Here is a 22,840-nt window from a genome sequence, read left to right as displayed (position 1 = left end):
GTCCAAGGACATATTTAGGAAAGATAAGTAATTTTAAAAGAAATGCCATTGTGGCCTTCCAGGTTAAAAAGTCTCCTATCAAAAGGAATATATGATTACTAAGAGATGAAGAATCCTTTGTGGGGAACATCATGCCACAGTGTAGAAAGGATGAAATAGGAAAAACAGAATTGAGTTGACACTATTGGTGGTTCACTGAGAGAATGACTATTTTTTTTCTTCTATTCTCAATGCCCCCATGGACTGTCTGTCAAAGAGTCTGTCATACAGAGTGAAGTCAGAAAGAGAAAAACAAATACCATATGCTAACACATACATATGGAATCTAAAAAAAAATAGGGTCTGAAGAACCTAGGGGCAGGACAGGAATAAAGACGCAGGTGTAGAGAATGGACCTGATGACACGGGGAGGGGGAAGGGTAAACTGAGACGAAGTGAGAAACTGGCATGGACATATATACACTACCAAATGTAAAATAGCTAACTAGTGGGAAGCAGCTGCATAGCACAGGGAGATCAGCTCGGTGCTTTGTGTCCACCTAGAGGGGTGGGATAGGGAGGGAGGGAGGCAGATACAAAAGGGAGGGGATATGGAGATATATGTATACGTATAGCTGATTCACTTTGTCATACAGCAGCAACTAACACAACAATGTAAAGCAATTATACTCCAATAAAGATGTTCAAAACAAAAACCCCAAAGAATGTGAGTATAAGAGTTAATTCATTATCATCAAAATCAAAACCAAAAATATAAAAAAATAAATAAAAACTAATTAAACAAAAACCTGCCTACCCATCCTGAACAATGTAGTATAGCCACAGAAGATTTTGTACCCTTCCCTTAACTTACATCGTTTCATGAAGATCTGATGAAGATTCAAATATTCTCACTCTGTGTTCCAACAACATGCATTTCCTGCCTCTGATACAAACATATATCTCCTTCTATAATTGTTTGCTTCTTGCCTATTTCTCACAGTGGACTGTGAGCTCCTTAGGATCGTTCATCTTTATGACCTCGGTATCAATCAAAATACCTAGGACTTTTAGGTACTTAAACTTTAAGCAAACTACATATATATTTTCAATTCAAGCTAAAATTGGTAATAAAATATGTATTCATTTATAACTTGCTTGAAATTAAAATTTGGATTATCAATTATGACCTCATCAGACAGAAATGTTCCAGCAGGATGAAATAAATAGTAACACATTAAGCTATTAAAAGTATGTTAGGTGGGCTTCCCTGGTGGCGCAGTGGTTGGGAGTCCGCCTGCCGATGCAGGGAGCGCGGGTTCGTGCCCCGATCTGGGAGGATCCCACGTGCCGCGGAGCGGCTGGGCCCGTGAGCCATGGCCGCTGAGCCTGCGCGTCCGGAGCCTGTGCTCCGCAACGGGAGAGGCCGCAGCAGTGAGAGGCCCGCATACCGGAAAAAATAAAATAAAATTAAATTAAATTTTTAAAAAAATAAAAGTAATTTAGGGTTTCCCTGGTGGCTCAGTGGTTGAGAATCTGCCTGCCAATGCAGGGGACACGGGATCGAGCCCTGTTCTGGGAAGATCCCACATGCCACGGAGCAACTGGGCCGTGAGCCACAACTACTGAGCCTGCGTGTCTGGAGCCTGTGCTCCGCAACAACAGAGGCCGCGATAGTGAGAGGCCCGCGCATCGCAATGAAGAGTGGCCCCCACTTGCCGCAACTAGAGAAAGCCCTCGCACGCACAGAAACGAAGACCCAACACAGCCAAAAATAAATAAATTAATTAATTAATAAAAATAAATTAAATTTTTTTTAAATGAAAAAATAAACAGCGTTACTGAGAAAAAAAGTAAGTTAACGTATAACAGAAATGAGTGTAAAGTTTTAAAGTTTAAAATGATGTTGATACATCTATGATTTTAGATGCTATGTAAAAACAAGACAAAATAAAAATATAAACACCATACTGTTGATAATCTTATGACTGAAAAATATGAACATATTTTAATTGTATCTTATTCAAACTATTAGCTTCCTGATTTTTTTTAAACTTCTATGATTAAGAATATCATGCATTTCTAGGGTAAACGAGAAACAAGTGATGCCATTTGGAGATGCAGGCGTGGGCCTTGTCATGAAGGAGCTTATAGAGTTTTCTAGGGAATTTGGATTTCTCCATGAAGGTGGTGAGAAGCTAATTAAAGCCAATTAAAGTATACAGTATTTGTTTTTCTCTTTCTGACTTACTTCACTCTGTATGACAGACTCTAGGTCCATCCATCTCATTACAAATAACTCAATTTCGTTTCTTTTTATGGCTGAGTATGCTAACACATATATATGGAATCTAAGAAAAAAAAAAAAGGTCATGAAGAACCTAGGGATAAGATGGGCATAAAGACACAGACACTAGAGCATGGACTTGAGGATATGGGGAGGGGGAAGGTTAAGCTGGGACGAAGTGAGAGAGTAGCATGGACATATATACACTACCAAATGTAAAATAGATAGCTAGTGGGAAGCAGCCGCATAGCACAGGGAGAGCAGCTCAGTGCTTTGTGACCACCTAGAGGGGTGGGATAGGGAGGGTGGGAGGGAGATGTAAGAGGGAGGGGATATGAGGATATATGTATATGTATAGCTGATTCACTTTGTTGTAAAGCAGAAACTAACACATCATTGTAAAACAGTTATACTCCAATAAAGATGTTAAAAAAGCCAATTAAAGATTTTAAGCAGGAGAGTGGCACAGTGAGATTTTTGCTTTAGGAAGACAGCCACTGGCAGGAGTGGGCAGGACGGAAGGAAGGTCAGGGCAGGCGCCCAGGGGCCCTGGCTTTGGGAGGCTGCTGCCATCAAAGAGATGGTGAGACTTGAACCCAGGAAGCTGCCGGGGACCCCCGGGGAAAAAAAGTGGAGGTGGAGACGGGGGATTATCTAGGAGGTCTGAACAAGGGGACTTACTACTACTGACAATTCCCGTTTCCTTGAAAAGCCTTTTAGGAATACGTTGTATGTCACTGGAAGAAGAAAAACCAACACATAAATAAACCAAAAACCCAAACTCTCAAATAACTGACCCTAAATAAAAGTAACATTAAAGAAAACATGATTAGGAGGAAAACATGGCTATCCATGACAAACTGTAGAAGCAAAAAAGACTGAATGAAAATGTCCACTATTCCTTGCTTTTGTGCTGCCTTAAACTGTACTAAACAGACACCTTTAACGACTGATCATTGATACATGTTTCACACTTTATCAATAGATTAACTTTAAAATATCATATTGCTGTTGTATAATATCACAGGAAATTTGAAGAACAGAAAGAACACACACATCTATATGTACATATTGGGATTTTTGTTGTATTTTTGCCGTTTATGACTCCAAAGGGTTTCAAGCATGGTTTTCTTACTAACCAACAGAGGAGCTATTCTTTGTATTTCATTGAAGGTGTAATCATTTTCTGGAGCATATTGTACCTTTTCCACCTTCCTTCTTTGTAATAGCACATGTATAACACAATTTATTAGTCCCCAATTTTTCTTTAAGGGCAGAAGTAAATTTCCAATAGTTTGCTGTCTGAAAAAAAAAGAATATTGTGCATTTGGATGATTTGTATTAAAATTTATAAAATGCTAGGTTTGGCTGATTCCAACAGTACAGGCAAAGAAAAACCAAAAGGAAGTGTTTTATGGATATCAGAGGTCACATTTCCATCATCTGCCGAGCCACAGATTACTTCAAAGAGCTCTGGATGATCCATACAGTCATGTGATTAGTTTATATATGAAACTTAAGACCTAGAATTTCAAAAATATTTATTAATGAAAATGTAATGCAAAATACTGTCACTTAAAAAATGTTAGCACACAATATAAAATAACTTTTGGCTAATCCAGGGATAATTAATACCTGACATTACCAGCATCTTTACAAGTTTTAATTAATTTTTTGGCTTTTTTCCCTAGCCAAGTAAACTTCTATTAATTTAATTAATTGATTGTAATAATGAAAAACCATGCATAGCACTGATTCCTTATCTCATGATAAATTTCAGCATTATATATCTTTAAACGTAGTATTATTATTGTTTTGCATTACACTTCTATTGCCTTTCTTCTTATATTTTCATTACATTAGTATCATCATGATAGCAATCTTCATAATGGCGCTAATAAGCAAAATAGAAAGGTATGATATTATAAACAAAGATAAAATTCAGGAATAAGACATGACTGACAATTTAAAATCTTCTAATAAATATTTAATCCGATATTATTTAACTCCTAATTCCTCACAATAAACAAAACCATGATATGTAATTTTATATTTTTATAACCAAATGATTACTTAAAAACTCTTAGTATAAATCTATAATTGAAAGATAAATTATAAGATAAAGATAAACTCATGCCTAAGAGCAAGAGTTGTATTCTTATTTTTTAAAGAACATTTAGTCCTTTAGCCTTGCAGAAAAGGAACTGAAACATTTTTCAACAGTGAAGTTTCTCATTAATGACCTTGCCATTGTTTTATTAATATTACAAACAGATAAATGCCCCATATTAAAAAATTCAAAAAAATATATATTTTTACAATTTCATTTCATAAAAGTGAATGGGGAGTTAGTATTTAATGCGGGCAGAGTTTCAGTTTAGAAGGTGAAATATTTGGGAGAGGGATGATGGTGAGAGTTGCAAAACAATGTGAATATACTTAGTGCCGCTGAACTGCACAGTTAAATATGATTTAAATAGTATGTTTTATATTATATGACTTTTACCACAATAAAAAAAAATTTTAAGTGAAAATTAGGCATTTTTCACAGTAATTTGGACTCTCTGGAGAGTAAATTTACCCATATTAATTATATATGTCCTGTCTCTGCACTGTACAATATGGTAGCTTCTAGTCACCTCTGGCTATTTAAAATTTAAATTAGTTAAAATTGAAAAAAATTAAAAATATCAATTTCTTCATAGTATTAACCTTTTGTCAAGAGTTCAGCAGTGACATGTGGCTGGTACCTACTATATTGTAGACATCAGTTTTATTGGATAATGCCTCTCTACATTGTTATATACTAATTCAATATAAGGGAGGTGCTCTGATAATGGTAACACATGGAAAGATGAATCTACTTCCAGATGAATAATACTAAAAGGATAAACAAAATGACAATATACAATACCCAGAGTAGAAAAAAGGGGGAGAGAGATTAATGTGAATGAGACCTATACCTCTTTCCTCAATTCTATATAAAATTGAGTGTAATTTAATACTCAAATTAAGTTGAAAATTAAGCAAAAGGAGAAACAGAAAAATGGTAATGTTGTTAAATTAATTTTATTCCAAAATACACAGGAAGCTGCAAAGTAATGGATAAAAAGCCAAAGATAGATTATGGTGAAGAATTCTGAGGTAATAAAGTAGGGGCAGAAGAAAACTAAAATGAACATTTCTTTCAAGGTCCATAAACTACCAAACAAGAGAATATTACTCTTCACTTGTGCCAACAGAAATTAAATAAAAATAGATTATTTCAGTGATGCCTCATCAACTCTAGTTCACACAACAGAACATCATTATTTTTTTCCATCAATGTCCCTGTGGTTATCTCCATCTTTCCTTCATTCTGTTTTCTTCTATTACTCCCCACTAGAAAATTCAAATTACCTTTTGAAAAAACTCTCCACCATTTTGTTACAGTTATTTATTGCATTTATTTTGGCTTCTGTTTAAACATAATATCCAATTATAATTAGTACAGTAACAACTATATAAATTCAACAACATATTTCATCAGTTTTTGCTGCTGCTTTTTCATATCCCATACCATTCCCCTGTGTGCATTTTTCCTGTCAAGAAAGTCTCTGGTTTTTAAGTTCTCTTAGCTTTGTCCATATGCACATTTTTCTATTGTGCCCTCAGTCTTCAATAAAAATTTTTTGTTTAACAATTCTCCCTCAGAACTTTGCAGATCTTTCATTATTGTCATCTAGCATCTATTGGCATCAGTTTGGATTTTCCTCTTTGGTGCTCTGTTGATTCCTCTGGTAGTTTTTTGGATTTTATCTACAGCCTCAGTTCATGTTTTGCAATTTTCAAATGACTTGTCCAATGAGATTTACTTATGTTTAACCTTCTTAGTACTTGGATGGCACTTTCCAACTAGGATCCACATCTTCCTTCAATTCAGTAACATATTCAATTATTGGCTCTTCAACTTTCATTTTTTTAACAATTCTTCCATTTTCTTCTGAAATTCTTACTAGATACATTTGTAGTTTCCTATTCTTCCCTCCAAGTCTCTTTAACTGTTCTTTCAGATGTTTTACTTTGTCTCTGTTTTACATGCTAGGTAGTTTCATTAATAATATCCTGTAATTTTTAACAGTCTTTCCTTGTGCCCATATATTTGTTTCATTTATTTAGTTTACACTATCCATTGTACTTTTTAATTTTTTCATACCCAAGTTTAATAATTTTACATAAGAGTTATTAGTTTATGACTGATTATCCTTAACATACTTATTTTCAAGTTTGATTTGGCTATATTACAAAACTAATCTCAGTTGGAATGAATCCATGTTCTGTTGAATTTATTAGCATTAGAGTTCTTTGTGTGTTTGGAATTTTATTTCCCACACTCTTTTCAAAATAGAAGTTCTTTGTTTTTGTTTTTATCTCCTTCTCTCTCTCTCTCTCTCCTATGCTCACCTTCTCTGTTCAATAGGTTTGTGAGTGATATAACTATCCTCTAGAGGTCCAATGCCATAATGATGATTCAGAATTATTAATCCACAGTGATACTCAGGATATCACAGATCCTATTCTAGGATGACAGATGGGCAGTTTGGTTCAGTCTCTGGTTGCTTTGTCTCAGTCAGATACCTAGACCAAAGCTTGCTATACGTCATAGTCCCAGAAAACAACTGAGAGTTATTATTATCAGCCTCCTTTCCTGAGTGGGGAGGAACACCCCATCCTCAATCACTGAGCAAGCTCTGACTCCATGACCTAAGCAGGGTAATATTGCGTCCCTTTACTCTGCCAATGCATGCTTGTACACCTAGCAAGCCTCTGGCGTCAGCCACCCTTACCGCTTTGCAAACCTAATCCATTTCCAGTCCACAGAAAAGTTTACTTTTCAGCTCAGCTCTGATGCTCTGCTTCTTGTTTTTCATATTATCTCTCATTGCTGTGTAATGGGAAAAGAAAGGCTGCATCAAAGTACAAGGTACTGTGTTATCTTGAGTGGAAATCCCAGCACAGAAATTTTTCTAACTTTACTAAAATTGAACTAGAAGATCATGGGAAAATAAATCACTATGATGTGACAAAAAAGAGCAGTGAATTAGAAAGCAGAAAATGATAATAACAGCTAAGGCAGTCTATGTTATGAACAGTTCCAAGTGCTTTGCATGGATTATGTACCTTTTATTTTCATTATATTCTTGCACTATTACTGCTCTTATAGTCCACGAAAAGAAAGAAAGAAAAGAACAGAGAGGCTATATAACTTTCTCAAGGTCACACAGCCAGTAAATGGTAGGTTTGAACCCAGGGAGTCTAACTCCAGAGTCAGAATCTAAATTACCACACCATACTGCCTAGTCCCAGCTTTGCCCCAGGGTAGTTTTGTAATCCTGGGAATGTCATTTCAGCTCTTTGTACCAAAGTTTTCTCTACTGTGAAATGAAATCATTACATCAGATGATTTCTCATCTATTTTTCCAAACTCTAGTTGTCTGATAACATGAACTTACAGTCTGGTTAGTTACCTATTTCAGAGTACCCTCTTAAATTGGGGAGAACATCTTTAAATTTATTTTAAAACAATCTTTAATGAGCTATGTAACATTTTAAAAAGAAAACTTCATCACTTAAAATGTTCTATAGAAGAAGAGATAAGCAAACTGAAAATCAATCACGAGCCTGCAATTACAATATCAAGAGAACGTGCATTCAGTAAATTAGTATGAAATGTCTTGAACGTAAATATAAACTTGAAAGTATAGCTGTATGAGAAGACTTGGGTTCTCTAACTTGAGTTCTCTCTTGTCTCTAACCCAAACAACTTTTCTTGGACCTTGGTTGCCTAGTGAGATAGTTGGATTTTGGAGGTCCCTTCTGTTTCTAACATTCTCTTTAGTCCACAAGTGAGAATCTATCAAAGTAGATCAGTGAAGGTATTATTTGTATAGACTACAAATATATGAAAAGGAAAAGCTGCACTTATGCCATGAATGACGAGAATGCCTGGGTCAAGTCTGTTTCCTAATTTACCTTTCATAGGAAGAGTAAGTCCATGGAATTTAGCTAGGAATGTAGGCTCTAGTCAGATCACCTGAGTTAGTTTCTTTCTAAAGTGTTACTTAAACTCTCTGGCCCTAACTTCACACATCTGTAAAATGAGAATAATCACAATTCCTACTTATTGTTATAACCAAATGAGATAACAAACTTTAAGTGCTTATGCCTAGCACATAGTAGGTGATCAGCAAGTGTCTGCATTTATTAATAGTAGTCATTTGAATAACTGAGGCAGTTTATAGAGTCTGTATTCCTAAATATCTATTAAAAACATAGGTTCATATCATCATGAAAAACTTATATGCCTAAAGACAAAGGGGCATGATTGGGGGAACTTATTGCAATTTCTCTTACCCTAAAATCTCATACTCCATGTCTATACCTATTAGTTTGAAAGAGTGATGTTTTAACAGGTATTCAAAAATAAAAGGTATTCATTTGGTATTGTTTGATGCTTTATATTTCAGGCAAATTAGAAATGGTTCTTGCCTTTACAGTAAAGGTTATCAGGGCTTCCCTGGTGGCGCAGTGGTTGAGAATCTGCCTGCCGATGCAGGGGACACGGGTTCATGCCCCGGTCTGGGGGGATCCCACATGCCGCGGAGCGGCTGGGCCCGTGAGCCATGGCCGCTGAGCCTACGCGTCCAGAGCCTGTGCTCCGCAGTGGGAGAGGCCACAACAGTGAGAGGCCCGCGTACCGCAAAAAAACAAACAAAAAAACCCAGTAAAGGTTATCATCTAAAACCCATGTATAAATGGGAAAAGATGATGCAGCAAACAAGAGACCTTAGCTTGCTGGTCACACATCTACATGTCCTGTAATCAGAATGCATTTGTCAGAAAAGAGACACTGCAAGAACAACAGTCACTTTCTTCAAAAGCCCTGGAATTGTCTTAAGACGTGGAGACGATACATAGCCTCAGATGTTTTTACCAAAACCTATATTTCTATGCTTTTGACTGAAATGGAGAAAACTAAGTTGAAATGTAGTGAATAAAGGAACAAAGAGAGCGTGAATAGAAATATAATAGAAGATTCATTTTATGAACACATTGCATGCTCATTTTATGAACATTTTATGTAAATCCTAAATCCGGATACATTTTTTCATAAAACAAACAAACAAAAAAAAACAGAGGAAAAAGAAACAAAACCACTGACCCTGCCCAAACTGAAATCTTCTTGCTTATATCTGCAATTGCTGTATGATACCAGTTTTAACCCCTTCTTGGGCCATAGCAGCATAAAATTCATAACATCTGGCATTTAATTTAAAAAATTCAAACTGACTTAATTCAAACCCACTTTTGACTTGAAGAAACTACAAAATACTTTTAGTTCATGTAGCAGTGACCTATTTCAAAAAGGTTCAATAAGATTCGATGTTGAAAACTGCCTTGAAGACACAAATTGCTATAATTATCTTTGAATACACATATCATTAAACTAAAATGAATGGCAATAAACCAGCACAAAAATACCTAAACTATTCAGAGCACATTATTACAAAACAATAGAAAAATAATTCCCTTCACTCTTTCAACATAGGTAATTTGGACTATAGTTTCCATGTTTTATCTCTATAAGTGAAATCAAATAATATTTCCCTCTATTTAGACTATCAGTCTATTTTCAAAAGACAGATGTTATATATATGTGTGTGTGTGTATATATATATATATATATATATACACACACACACACACACACATATATGTATATATATATATATATACACATACTCATTTTAAGTTACACTTAGCATTTTACTTTAAGGAAAATATATAAGCTGAGTAGTTTAAAAAAAGAGAACTATTTTGGGCTTCCCTGGTGGCGCAGTGGTTGAGAGTCCGCCTGCCGATGCAGGGGACACGGGTTCGTGCCCCGGTCCAGGAAGATCCCACATGCTGCGGAGCGACTGGGCCCGTGAGCCATGGCCGCTGAGCCTGTGCTCCACAACGGGAGAGGCCACAGCAGTGAGAGGCCTGCGTACCACAAGAAAAAAAAAAAAAAAAAAAAAAGAGAACTATTTTGATAAAATTTGAACAGAAATAAACAGAATATGGTATTTAAAAATATTCACAGTATAGTTAAATTTCCAACTATTTCAAAGATACGTTTAGAACCGTCATTCTTAACATTCAGAACCTTTGGCTCTTTCCATAGTGGTACTGCAGTGATAGAAAAAAATATATAGTGTTCAGTTATTCATTCTGATTGCAGTTTTTAATGTAATTTGCCCTGTGCATCCCGAGTTCACCTTGTCAGAGAGTACTGCTTCCCCAAGGCTGCCCCAGGGTCCTGTTGACGGATTGCTCTAATTGCAGTTGGCGCTGTAAACAAGGCAGCTACTCCATGCTCCGCGAGCACACGGAAATAAGCACCAGCATCTGGTGTTCCCACAGGCTTCCCCTACAAAGAGATTCATTTAAAATGTCACTGGGTAAAATGTCTCATATTTCGTTGACTGTTCAATACTTACACATTTAACACAGCAATATTAACAAAATTGAGTTCTCAACATTAAAACTATTTACCTTAGTTTTAAAATATTCCCATGTTCCATGATAAACAAAACAAACCAAATGCCCAGACATCAGAGAGCCCATTTGCTCCAATACTGCATCCTAAAAGATTTTCAAATTGCACTTTTCCTTTCATAAGTTTTGAAAGATAAAGGACTGGAAATATATATATATATATATATATATATATATATATATATATATATATCTCACATTCAAATTAATAACATAAAACAGTCTTGTATTTTCCAAGCAATTAAATACATTGTTTTGTCTGGCAGATTATATGAGAAATGTGGTTGCTATGAATTTCTAATATTAAACTTTTTCCATGATCGCTATTAAAAGTGACAATAGCAATTCTCATAATATATGAGAAGACAGAAAAATCTGGAATCACAGTGATTTCTGAGCAATGACCTTTTCAATAAAATGTCTCACTCCAAGAAAAGCAATTTCTAAGAATTTTTTTTTAAATCCAATAAGATATCTCAAAATATGTAGGTTTTCCACAGCCCCAAAATGATATTATGCATGTTCAAAAGATAATCCATTCATAAAAATTTAACAATTTTTATAGACTATACAGTTCAAAATGACACAAAGCATTTTTTAACTGATGTTCCTGCAAAGTGGAAAATGAGCATGGCATAAATAAATCAGTAATTCTGCAAAAATTCAAAGTGTCCCATAAAATCTATGTTGGCCCAACCATATCCCCTCATTCCTCAATACATTCTCATCACTGGTACTTCTTCCTTTGTTTCTAAAGTCAGGTGTCTGGAATGTTAATATATATATAATATATATTTCACAGTCAAATCCTTTTGGAAGGGGTTGGGGTAAACAGGTTTCCTATTTTGGACCATTTCTTGAGACTAAAAAGTGTTAAAGTACATCAGGAAATTCTAAGAGATGAGTGACTCTATGTAATGTTTCCTAAACTTTGTCCACATCCCCCATCTGAGCATCCCATGGACCTTGTATTCTGAAAAACACACTTGAGAAACACTGAACTATGGTAAGAAAAGGAAAGGAGAGGAGAGGGGAGGGGAGGGGAGGGGAGGGGTGGGGAGGGGAGGGGAGGAGAGGAGAGGAGAGGAGAGGAGAGGAAGGCAGGAAAGAAAAAATTTGCTAGAAGTCAACTCAGAGGTCTCCCCAAATAGAGAATAATAAAGGAGTGGATGACAATATGAGGCCAACCATAGCCATCTAATTATTTTGATTCACTATCCACTTCTAATTGGATATTTGCTAGAGACTATTTAGTTTTTACATTTATTGTTTTAATAGTTACCCTAAATATTCTTTAATGTAGTTATATTTTCCTTTTTTTTTACTACCTCTTTGTTATATTGTTGCTTCTTCTCATGCTCTTTTAATACCAAAGAAGATATCTGTTGCAACTAGAAATTCATTTTTATTATCACAACTATCCCAAAACACTTGATTTCAATTTATTTCATTACTATCCCATACAGGTCAACACATTGGCATAGTGTAAAAAGCTGCCAGATACAGTCTGGCAACCCATGTATATAATTTAACTCACAAATTTTGAAGCCTTGAGCATATCAGCACTAACTGTATTATTTCTAACCAAGGGAGGTAAACATTTGACTTTTATTTCTTCAAATCTGTCTTAGGCACTGATCACCTTGTGCAGTAGATTGTGACTTTGGAAACTTGACCTCACCTGCGTAAAAATGATTTGTCAACTGACCTTAAGCAATTGACTTGCCCTGTCAATGCTGCCATTTTCTTGCCTACTAAATAAGAATAAATCACTTTTCCAATATGATTCCGATAAGCTAAAAGCACTGAGGTAATATTTTAAGATGGTTTGACCTCTACTGAAGAAAGATATTTTATAGCCCATTAGAGTTGAATTCCACTGCAGTGCCAGCATCATGGGACAATGAGAATATACTCACTAAAGAATGCTATTAGTGTCATAATGAAAATGCTATACCATAATGACCACCTACATGGAGGGCACAATTTGATGTATTTTATAGTGCTTTCAAATTAATTGTATCTAATGATAATGAAACAATAATTAGAAATAATGGTTAACAACTGCACCATACTTTTTATAGATAATATAAAATTGTTACTGTTGCAATTCTGACCCTGCACCAAATTTCCAGCAATATTACATTTATTGAGCATAAAAAATCAAAATAACATGTCATTACAATTAGGATACTAATGGAAGTGATGCATAAGAGCTCACAATGTTTTTTGTAAGTCAGTTGAATTAAGAAAGGTTTAGTTGTTTTGTCTTTTATTGTCCATGCCCCAGAAGATCATTTGAGGCAATGAGTGATATTTCCTTATTTTGGAATTACATTAATATTTATATATTTTATTTTCTTAAAACTTCTATTTGATCTCGAATTTTGATTAAAATTTAAGTTATGATACATCAAAGAAATTATTGTTCCCCAGAACAGCCTGCTGATTAACACAAACATTAGGCTCTGAATGATATAAACATCTCAGCAAATACAGCAGAGAATAAGATCTTTCATCAGAAACCATTGTTTGCATACAAACAATCATAATACATTAAACGGTGCTAATATATTCATTAATTTAATAAATACTTATTGGTCATCTACTATGGTCTAGACACTTCTCTAAATTCTGGGAATAATTATTTGAACAAGCCAGGTAAGGTCCTGCTCTAAGGGAACTTACACTCTAGTAATTGGGGGGGGGAGACCGTGTAGTAATATTATTAAAAATTACATAGCAAGTGCTATAAGCTATTTTGTGTCTAATAAAGGGAAAGACTACAGTGATAAACGTAGGACCCATATGTTCTCAGCATCTATCACCACTAGCAGCTTCAGAAAACTGAAGCAACGCCAGTAAGCCTCTTTCATTATGAACTCTAAATGCAGATGACTCAATGCCTTATTGATTTGATCGAACACTCTTCTCTCCTGCCCTCCTGCACATCATAGGCTCACGTGCACACACAGACATGCATGCACACATAAGCGATATGACTCCTTTATAATGCTTTTTAAAAGTAACCGGTAACACACTAAGTATGCTGAGCTGCTTGGAAAAAATGACACTGACTCCAGAACTTGCATATTCAGTAAGGGGCAATAGCCCCAAACCTATTCAATTTTAAAATAAGACTCTACGATTATAGGGATTTTTAACAAACAACATATACACCCAAAGCAGTAATGCAGCTAACTTAAAATCTCTTTAAAACTCAATCCATGTCATTACCAGTTGCTTTGCTTCCCTGCCTCTAAAGTCTACAGTGTTGATTGCGGCCCAGAAAACAAAGGCAGAAAGCAATCCCTAAATGGCAAAGCAGAGATTATGAGCTTTCAGCTGTTATAAATCATGATTTTTTAACATCAGAGATCCATAAAATATCAACTGCTTATATTTATATTGTGGTTAGCAAAGGTACAAAGCACAGAGAACATGACAGTTCTCTTCAGATACCAAATATCGTAAAATTAACCTTCACTTATAATAGTCTACCACTTACTGCTTCAATGTGTTCATATTAATGGACCACAGATGTAAGTTCAGAGTTAGAAAACCAGGTAATGCCTAGACTTCTCACACAATTTCCAGTGAGGTTAAGTTTTCAACACAGGAAAGTAGTGAAATACAACTTAAAACAAAGGTATACGTAAACATTAGAATTAAATTTTTGAGTAAAAAAAAAATTGCTTTATTATTAATCCTATGATTTCAGTTTATTCAAGGCTTGGGGGTCAACAGTACTTGTGATTTCTCAGACTTTGACATAAAATTTTTGAGTCAACTACAGTTTTTGCCTCTTTTTGTGGCAGGATTTGAAATACATTTGGTCGCTTTTTGAACACTACTTCTGAGAATGTCATGGAAGGCATGTTTTTACTATAGTTCTAAGGTGAAGACAGCAAAAATCCCTTACGGACTAGTCCTGAATTTCATTTCAGCATACAGGTGCAGCAGTGTCAGCTTATTTATTTAGGAAGAGTGATGAAATTGACAATAGCATTTGTTGAGTTCCTACTACATGCCTGGTATCAAGGGATGCAAGTTTGGACATGCAACATCTAAACCTGAGAGTGGTTAAAACATAAGCAATTTTCCAGGGTATATTATTTAGTAAAAAAAGCAAAATGTAGAATAGTGTGCATACCATTTGTACAATGCTGTTTGTATACAAAAAGAAAAGACACTGCTTATATATGAATGAACTATTGTAAACAAGACATTGATTGCTTCCAAGTGAGAGAAATTGGACAGCTGGAAACAGAGGGCAGTGAGATTTGCACTCTTTACCCTTTTGTGAGTTTTGAAATATGCACTAAGTGCCTGCATAACCTTTTTTAAAGATGGGCTTCTTCTTTCCTGAAGTTCCTCTCTTGATAACTCACATTATCTTGTGCCAGTTTTGAAAACATTACTGCTGCTTTAAGCGAGATGGGATAATTGCCCTATGCCTTAAGACCCTCAGCCCTAAGAGTCTATGTTACTATAGCAGACTCCTTTTGCTTTTTGGTTTTTTGTCAGGTTTTTTTTTTTTTTTTTTTTTTTTTTTTTTTTTTTTTTTTGGTGAAAAGGAAAGTTTGCTTTATTTTGGATGCCGGCAACCACGGGGGAGGGGGAAGGGCAGACTCCTAATCCAAAGGCCAACTCCCCGCTACTGACAACCAGTGGTCAAGAGCTTTTATAAGGAGGTTATTTTTTTTAAGTAGATCTTTATTGGAGCATAACTGTCTCACAATACTGTGTTAGTTTCTAGTAAAAACTTGCCTATAAATACAATTTAATAACTAAAAATTTATAGCGACTAACTCATTATTTACTAGAGATTTCCCATCATTCAATGGGCCTCACCTGTGAGAAATATGCTTTTATCTTGCTTTCCTTCATCGTATCCATACCACCATCTAATTTTACTCTAAACCAGTGATTGTCAACCCTAAATGTACATTAGAACTTCTTGGAATGCTTTTAAAAGGTACCAGTGCCAGGTCCCCACTCCCTGAGATTATGATCTAATCTGCCTTGAGATGGGGCTGGATAGTGTTATGTTTTATGTGTTCACAAAATAATTATAATCCACAGCCAGGATTAAGAGCCAATGCCTAGTCCTTAGATATTAAGCATTACCCAAGGCTAGGCTATTTTCTAATATCCACATGCCTGGTGACCCTACTGGATGAGCCTAGAATTTAACACTAAACTTTGCTGCTTTTTTCCATATGCTATTAATAAATGAGCCAATCAAAGTATTGGTAGAATACACTGATAACTGAAATCTGATAATAGGAGGCCATCTACTGAGAAATAATTGGAGAGAAATGCCTCATTGCTCCAAATTCTTTATGCCTTGATCTATAAAGCAGACTCCAGACTGGAGGTATATATATATATATATATATATGATTTGTAAAACTTAGCATGCTGAGTACAAATGCCTTATCTCCAAACGTGGAATGATTAACCCCAGCCCTGTTGCTCTTTCTGTGCTTTCCAGAGACCTTTGAAAATTAAGTTTTAGTTTGGGATTTTACTTTGGTTGTATCACTGCTTGAAATCAATATATCTTTATCTTTTAAATGAAGGATATCTGACCTGAATTTCAGGGGGTTCATAAATATTCTGATTTTTTTAATGTGTATACGTTCATTTTCCTAGGGAAGGAAGTCAACCTCTTTTATCAGATTCTGAAATCCCTTTCATAACCAAAAGGTTTCTACATATATCCCTAGGTTTCTAGGCAAAATCTCTTCAAAGATTTTGTTTTGCTCTGAGAAACAGCCTGAATGAAACGAGAAGGCAGATGAACAGGCAGATATCATAACATCTGTTCATTTTCTTCTCCACAGGGTAAATAAGTTTCCCTAGTCCTACCCTTTTAATCCACTTTTATCAAAGGGCTACAAATAGTCTCAAAAACCAAACTTAGTCGTCTACCTGAGGTACCCAACCAACCTGTCTTCTTTTCCCTCCTATTATTTTGATTATAAGAATTTGCCATTTGTGTAAGTCAAAACCAGTCGAATATCAGCAATTTAACCTGGTTCAAATTAATGCTTTCTATAAACTTGTTATTTTGACAATCCCTCTTCACTATCTCCTGTGGTAGATACCACAGGGATGCAATTCCTCAGGCTTGAGTCCTCGCCTTTCTTCAGTTAAGAAGGACATGCTCTAGCTTCCAGCCTGAAAAAGTAAGACTTCTCCATGACTATATTAAGGATGTGTGTGTTTATCTATAACTCCATCTAGATCTATCCCTTTTGTACAAACTTTCATCTGTAAGATGAACAAGGTCTGAGAATCTAATGTATAACATAGTAACTACAGTTGATAACACTGTATTATGTAATTGAAATTTGCTAAAGGAGTAGAACTTAAACATTATCAAAAGAAAAAAAAGTTAATATGGGAGGTGATGGATTTTTTTTTTTTTTTTTTTTTTTTTGTGGTATGTGGGCCTCTCACTGTTGTGGCCTCTCCCGTTGCGGGGCACAGGCTCCGGATGCGCAGGCCCAGCGGCCATGGCTCACGGGCCCAGCCGCTCCGCGGCATGTGGGATCTTCCCGGACCGGGGCACGAACCCGTATCCCCTGCATCGGCAGGCGGATTCTCAACCACTGCGCCACCAGGGAAGCCCTGGATGTTTTAATTAAGTAGATGGGAGGAATCCTTTCATAATGTGCACATATATCAAATATCCTACAATTTTACCTGTCAATTATACCTCAATAGAGTTGAAAAAATCAAAAATAGATCTATTGCTTTTGGTTTGGTTCTTCCCCTGCCTTCTCCCAGCTCTAGAGTTGACCATACGGGGCCTTGCGGTGATCCTACCCCCAATGAATAAACAAACCACTGCTTCCACCTTGGTCATAAAAACAATAAAAAGATGCTTACCCCCAAAAGTATTAATGGCAAGTAAATGAAGCACAGCAATGGAATTGGTAATTCTGCAGACCCAGTGCTGAGCTAATTAGGGACTCTGACATATTTACTGTTCTCAGCAGTCAGAGAGCATTTATCACTAGGATAGCTGGTAGTTCAAGGCTTCTAGCAGGACTGCTTTCACCTCTGAATTCCTCCATGCTGATGAGCAACCACTCTGCTATCCTGTACTAGAGGAACAAATTCAGGTTTTCTTTACTCAGAGTGAGTAGTGAGACTTTGCTGTAAGCAGAGAAATTAGATGGCTTCTTGCATTATTACCCTAACAGATTTCTGCCCAGAAAGTAAAGTGTGGCTCTTACGTGTGTATACTGCTATTCAACCTGAGGCTGTACAAAGCCTGACTCCTCCGTAAATACAATAATTTACCGGTACAACCTTCAACATGCTCCTATTTCCCCACATTAAAAAAAAAATGAACACAAATTTTCTCACAAAACTGCTCTGATCAGGGTGACTAACCATACCCAAATTGCCAAAGCTCTCTTCAATTTTTGTCCTACCAGACCTCTCTCTGTAGCACTTGGCCCTGCTGATCCCTCATCTTCTGGAAAACCTCCCCTCCACTGGTCTTCAGGACACTTTTCTGATTCTTCCATCACCTCTCCAATTTCTCACTCTCAATTTATATTGCTTTCTTTTCTCAGTCTTCATCTCTCTGCATATCTTGATCACCTTAGGGACTTAAATTATTAACTCTGCTACATCTCTAATTCTGAAAGTTCTTCTGAGTTTCAAACCTGACTTCCCAATATCATACAAATGTCTGCACAGCCCCTTTAAACTCTACATTATCGAAACTCCTCCACAAGAGCTGTTGCTCCCACACTATTGTACTTCAGTTGATAACTGCCATTAATCAGTTGTCCTAGCTGAAGACATCAAAACTATTTTCAACTTCCTTTTTTACCTCTGTCTTATAATATCCACTTGACACTCTAACCTCCTGCCTTTGCCTTAATGTTCAGATCACTGATACCCTGGTTCTGGCCATCTAGTTTACAATACTCAAGTTTCCCAATTGTTCATCTTAAGATTATGACTAGAGAACACTGCCTTTGGAGCCACAAAACCTTGTTTCAAATCCCAGATCCAGCACTCTTGTGCCACTGGTAAAGTTATTCAATGTCTCTGATACTCAGTTTCTACAGCTGTAAATCGGGATGCAAAAAATTTACCCCATGGGTTTGGAGACAGAATTAATTAAAACCATATAAACTTCTTAGAGGAGTTCCTATCATCCAACACTCAATCCATAGTAGCTATTATTATTACTTGTACTGTCTCATCCACAAAGCTTTTCCTGTCTACTCTAGTCCTAAACTTCTCTTAAGGGACTAGACAGATTTTTGAGCCGAGGTGGAATCCAAACACTGCCATGTACAAGCTATGTGACCTAAGGCAACTTATTTAATTTTTTTGAGCCTCATTTAGTTCCATCATCAGAAAATTGTATCAAAATAGATTCAAGAATTTATTGTAGAGTATTAATGGTTCAATGTAATAGTTTCTGGAAATTTTTTCACATCTTCTATACACTGTAAGAAATTTCTTAGGTAGTGTCTCTTCAATTGGTTTGCTTTCTGTCCTTTACATTAATCTTAATTATTTGACTATATTGTCAGTGCTTTCAGTGCAAGGAGTATACACTCTGCTTCCCTAGCAAAATGTAGAGCTCACAATAGGCACCAATAAATATTGGTGATGGAGCTATGACAATAGCTGCACTTGCTTGTTCTAACATAAAACACAGGCACACAGAGAGAAAAAAACACTCAAAAATAAAAATCTTTGAACAACTAGTCATGTGAGAAACCTAAAAGATGCTGGCATCAGCTTTACAATCTTTTCCAACTGAGATGATGAAATTATATAGCTGGGATCAAAGTAATAACTGAGTCATCATTTTTCTCATTCTGTACATACATAAAAACTCATTGCCATTATACTAGATTTAAAAGAAAGAAATAACTTTCCATTATATGAGGAATAAGGGAAAAGTCTCTGATGTGTGCCTATTGAGTGTATTAGTTAGCAACAATTGTGGCTACTAGTATTAAAGAAGTAACATACTCTATGCTGGAAAGAAGCAAATCTCTGTCCTTGAAAAGGGGATAATCAATAAAGAAAACAGGTTAATATAGGTGGAAGTGCAAATTTCTTGCAAAGAGAAGATAACTCTATATATGCAAGTGACAATTACATTGTTGAAAAGAAGCCTGGGAGGGGCTAAGAATTCAGAGCATCCATGTGTGGAAAAATACATCATAGGATGTCTTCATGGAGGTTACAGATCCAGTGCAGCACAGAGCAGACAACATAACATTGAAGAAACACTGGGGATGATCTAACAAGAGCGTTCAGTACAAAAATAATTTGAAAGTAGTTCAAAGAATTATCCTCAATATTCTCAAACATGAGACTTTCATACTGGACAATGGCTTAACATTTTGATCCATGTATATACAGTGATAATAATGTCTCATATTTTACACAAATTTATATTGTACATACTGTCATATTTTGTATATATTTTATACATACAAATCCATATAATAATATTTCTTTGAAGCTTTCAAACTAATTTCACATACACTGTCTTATTTGATTTTTATACAAATAAAGGAAAGTATAGAGCTCATTTCTACACTAATCATTCTATAAAGAAAGAAAAAAAATAGGAGTATCTAAACTCTTCCATCCTCTTATGAATTCAAGAAAAGAACATTCAGTAAGAGATTATCAAGCTGAATACTCTGAAGTTTTCAAAGACATATAGGCAGTTTAAAAGCTAGTAATGATAAAGCCCATCAAAAATAGAAGTGAAGGGTTATAAATGTTTGGATAATAATGAACCATGAACTGTGTTATATTATTTGCAGATTAAAGACTTCAAGGCCACTCTCATTTCACTCACAAGTTCTACTCTGAAAGGACAGATCCTTGAGGGGAGAGACCACTGGGTTATTTTCCACAACTGCAGCTCATTCTTCAAAGTTGGTAGGAGCAGGATCAACACATCTGTGTGCTGATTCCTTTGCCTGGTGCTTAGAAGAGAACTAATGGGCTCCAAAGGGAGTAGCCTCTAGTGTTCTGATGGCTGCTTCACAGTTGTGAGGACAAACACACTTTGAAAGAAGAAATGTGAGTACCTGAAAATTCAAGCATTACAATGGCTGGATTGCTTGGGAATGAATGGTTAGTGTTTATATTATAGAATTTTATGCTGGGAAAGAAAAAGTTCATAGTTTTGAATAATAATAGTAGCTTATAATATCTAATATTTATTGTACAATTATATCCTGGCAACTCTCCTAAGGGATTTCAATGGATTAATCAATTTAATGCCATGTAAGAAAGGTACTATTAATAGTGATATTTATAGATGAGAAAACTGAGGCTAGGAACAGTTAAGTAACTTGTCTGAGGCCAAATAATTAATATGTAGAAGTTTCAGGAATCATGCTATGGAAGTCTGAACTTCCATGCTTTCTCTCAAACATTCAACATTTTCATTATTTTAGAATGAAATCTTTTTTCAGTAAATGCATTTGGAAGGTGAGCATCACTCACTATGAAAAGAAATTTGAATTAATTCCAGAGTTAAAAAATTAAAATATGTTATCAAATAATATATTTATTCTAGAAAAAAAACAACAACTGACTTGGAGAAGATTCACAGAAGTGCAGAGCTGGGAGAATACGTGTCAATTCTCTAGCTTTAATGATGAAGAATTCCCAAAGAGGGTGAATTCATTTGTCCGGGGTCATATAGGTAGATGAAGGCAGAGCAAGATTAATAACATGGATATTCATATTTCTATTTCCAGTCCAGTGACCATGCTACTACAACACAATTCAGAACCTTAAATCCTCTACTTCTTCTAACTAATGTATTGCCTGAGAAGGCAGAATGTAGTATGTATCTTCAAAGATAATTGTTGAATTATTAACAGACAACCATCTGCCCTGGTTAATCTAGTGAGGATGCCAAAGAGTTTATTGAAATGGCTTGCTGCTATGAAATATACAATTTGTGAAATGCAAACAAATATAAAATGAAAGCAAGCTTTCATTCCTTGATTTTAAAGAGACTGTTATTACATAAAAATGACAATTGCCATATCAAGATCAATTATACCGACTGGTTTATAATTTAATGCCAAGATAGATTTATGGTGACTAATAACTAATAATCCACTCTAGGTAATAACTTATCCAAATTGACTTCTTTTTCTTTTTTATTTAAAGTACAATCTATTTTATTTTGTGTTATTTTTACATACAAGCAGTTTTATATCATTTTTCTCCATTTACACCTTTGTTGAGGTGTAATTAACAAAAATTATATGTATTTAAGGTGTATAACTTGATATTTTGATACATGTATACATCATCAAATAATCACCACAAACTAATTAATATATTCATCACCTCACATAGTTACCATTTTCTTTTTTCTTTCTTTTCTTTGTGTGTGTGGTAAGAACATTTATGATCTACCCTCTTAGCAAATTTCAAGTATGCAAAACAGTGTTGTTAACTATAGTCTCATTGCTGCACATTAGATCTCCAGAACTTACTCATCATGAATAACTAAAACTTTGTAGCCCTTGGCCAACAGCAGAAAAATATACATTCTTCCCAAGTGCATACAAAACATTCTCTAGGATAGATCATACGTTAGGTCACAAAACAGTCTTTACAAATTTAAGAAAACAGAAATCATTCCAAGTATCTTTTCTGACTACAATGGAATGAAACTAGAAATCAAAAACAGTAAGAAAATAGGAAAATTCACAAATACATGGAAAATAAACAACACACTCTTGAACTACCACAGGGTTAATAAGGAAGTCAAAAAAAATTTTTTTAAGTATCTTGAGACAAAAAGAAATGAGAACACAACATGCCAAACTTGTGAGATGCAACAAAAGCAATACTAAGAGGTAAATTTATAGTGATAAATGCTGTCAATAAAAAAAAGAAAGGTTTCAGATAAAATAACTTTATACCTCAAGGAACTAGAAAAAGAAGAATAATTAA

General features: G+C 35.3%; 1 protein-coding gene across 9 annotated transcripts in view; it reads right to left on the bottom strand.

Annotated features, from left to right (window-relative positions):
* Positions 1-22,840, bottom strand: part of ACSS3 (acyl-CoA synthetase short chain family member 3) — a 160,286-nt gene that overhangs the window by 56,979 nt on the left and 80,467 nt on the right. For all 9 annotated transcript variants that reach the window (XM_059081640.2, XM_067009821.1, XM_067009820.1 and 6 more), the window contains one exon: positions 10,567-10,718. In XM_059081640.2, the coding sequence (XP_058937623.1) occupies positions 10,567-10,718 (152 nt within the window). The remainder of the gene's footprint in view (positions 1-10,566; positions 10,719-22,840) is intronic.

Source organism: Kogia breviceps, chromosome 12 (genome assembly GCF_026419965.1).
Source record: "Kogia breviceps isolate mKogBre1 chromosome 12, mKogBre1 haplotype 1, whole genome shotgun sequence".
Taxonomy (NCBI): domain Eukaryota; kingdom Metazoa; phylum Chordata; class Mammalia; order Artiodactyla; family Physeteridae; genus Kogia; species Kogia breviceps.
The sequence above is the reverse complement of the archived record's forward strand: the minus strand, read 5'-3'. Positions and strand labels throughout refer to the sequence as shown.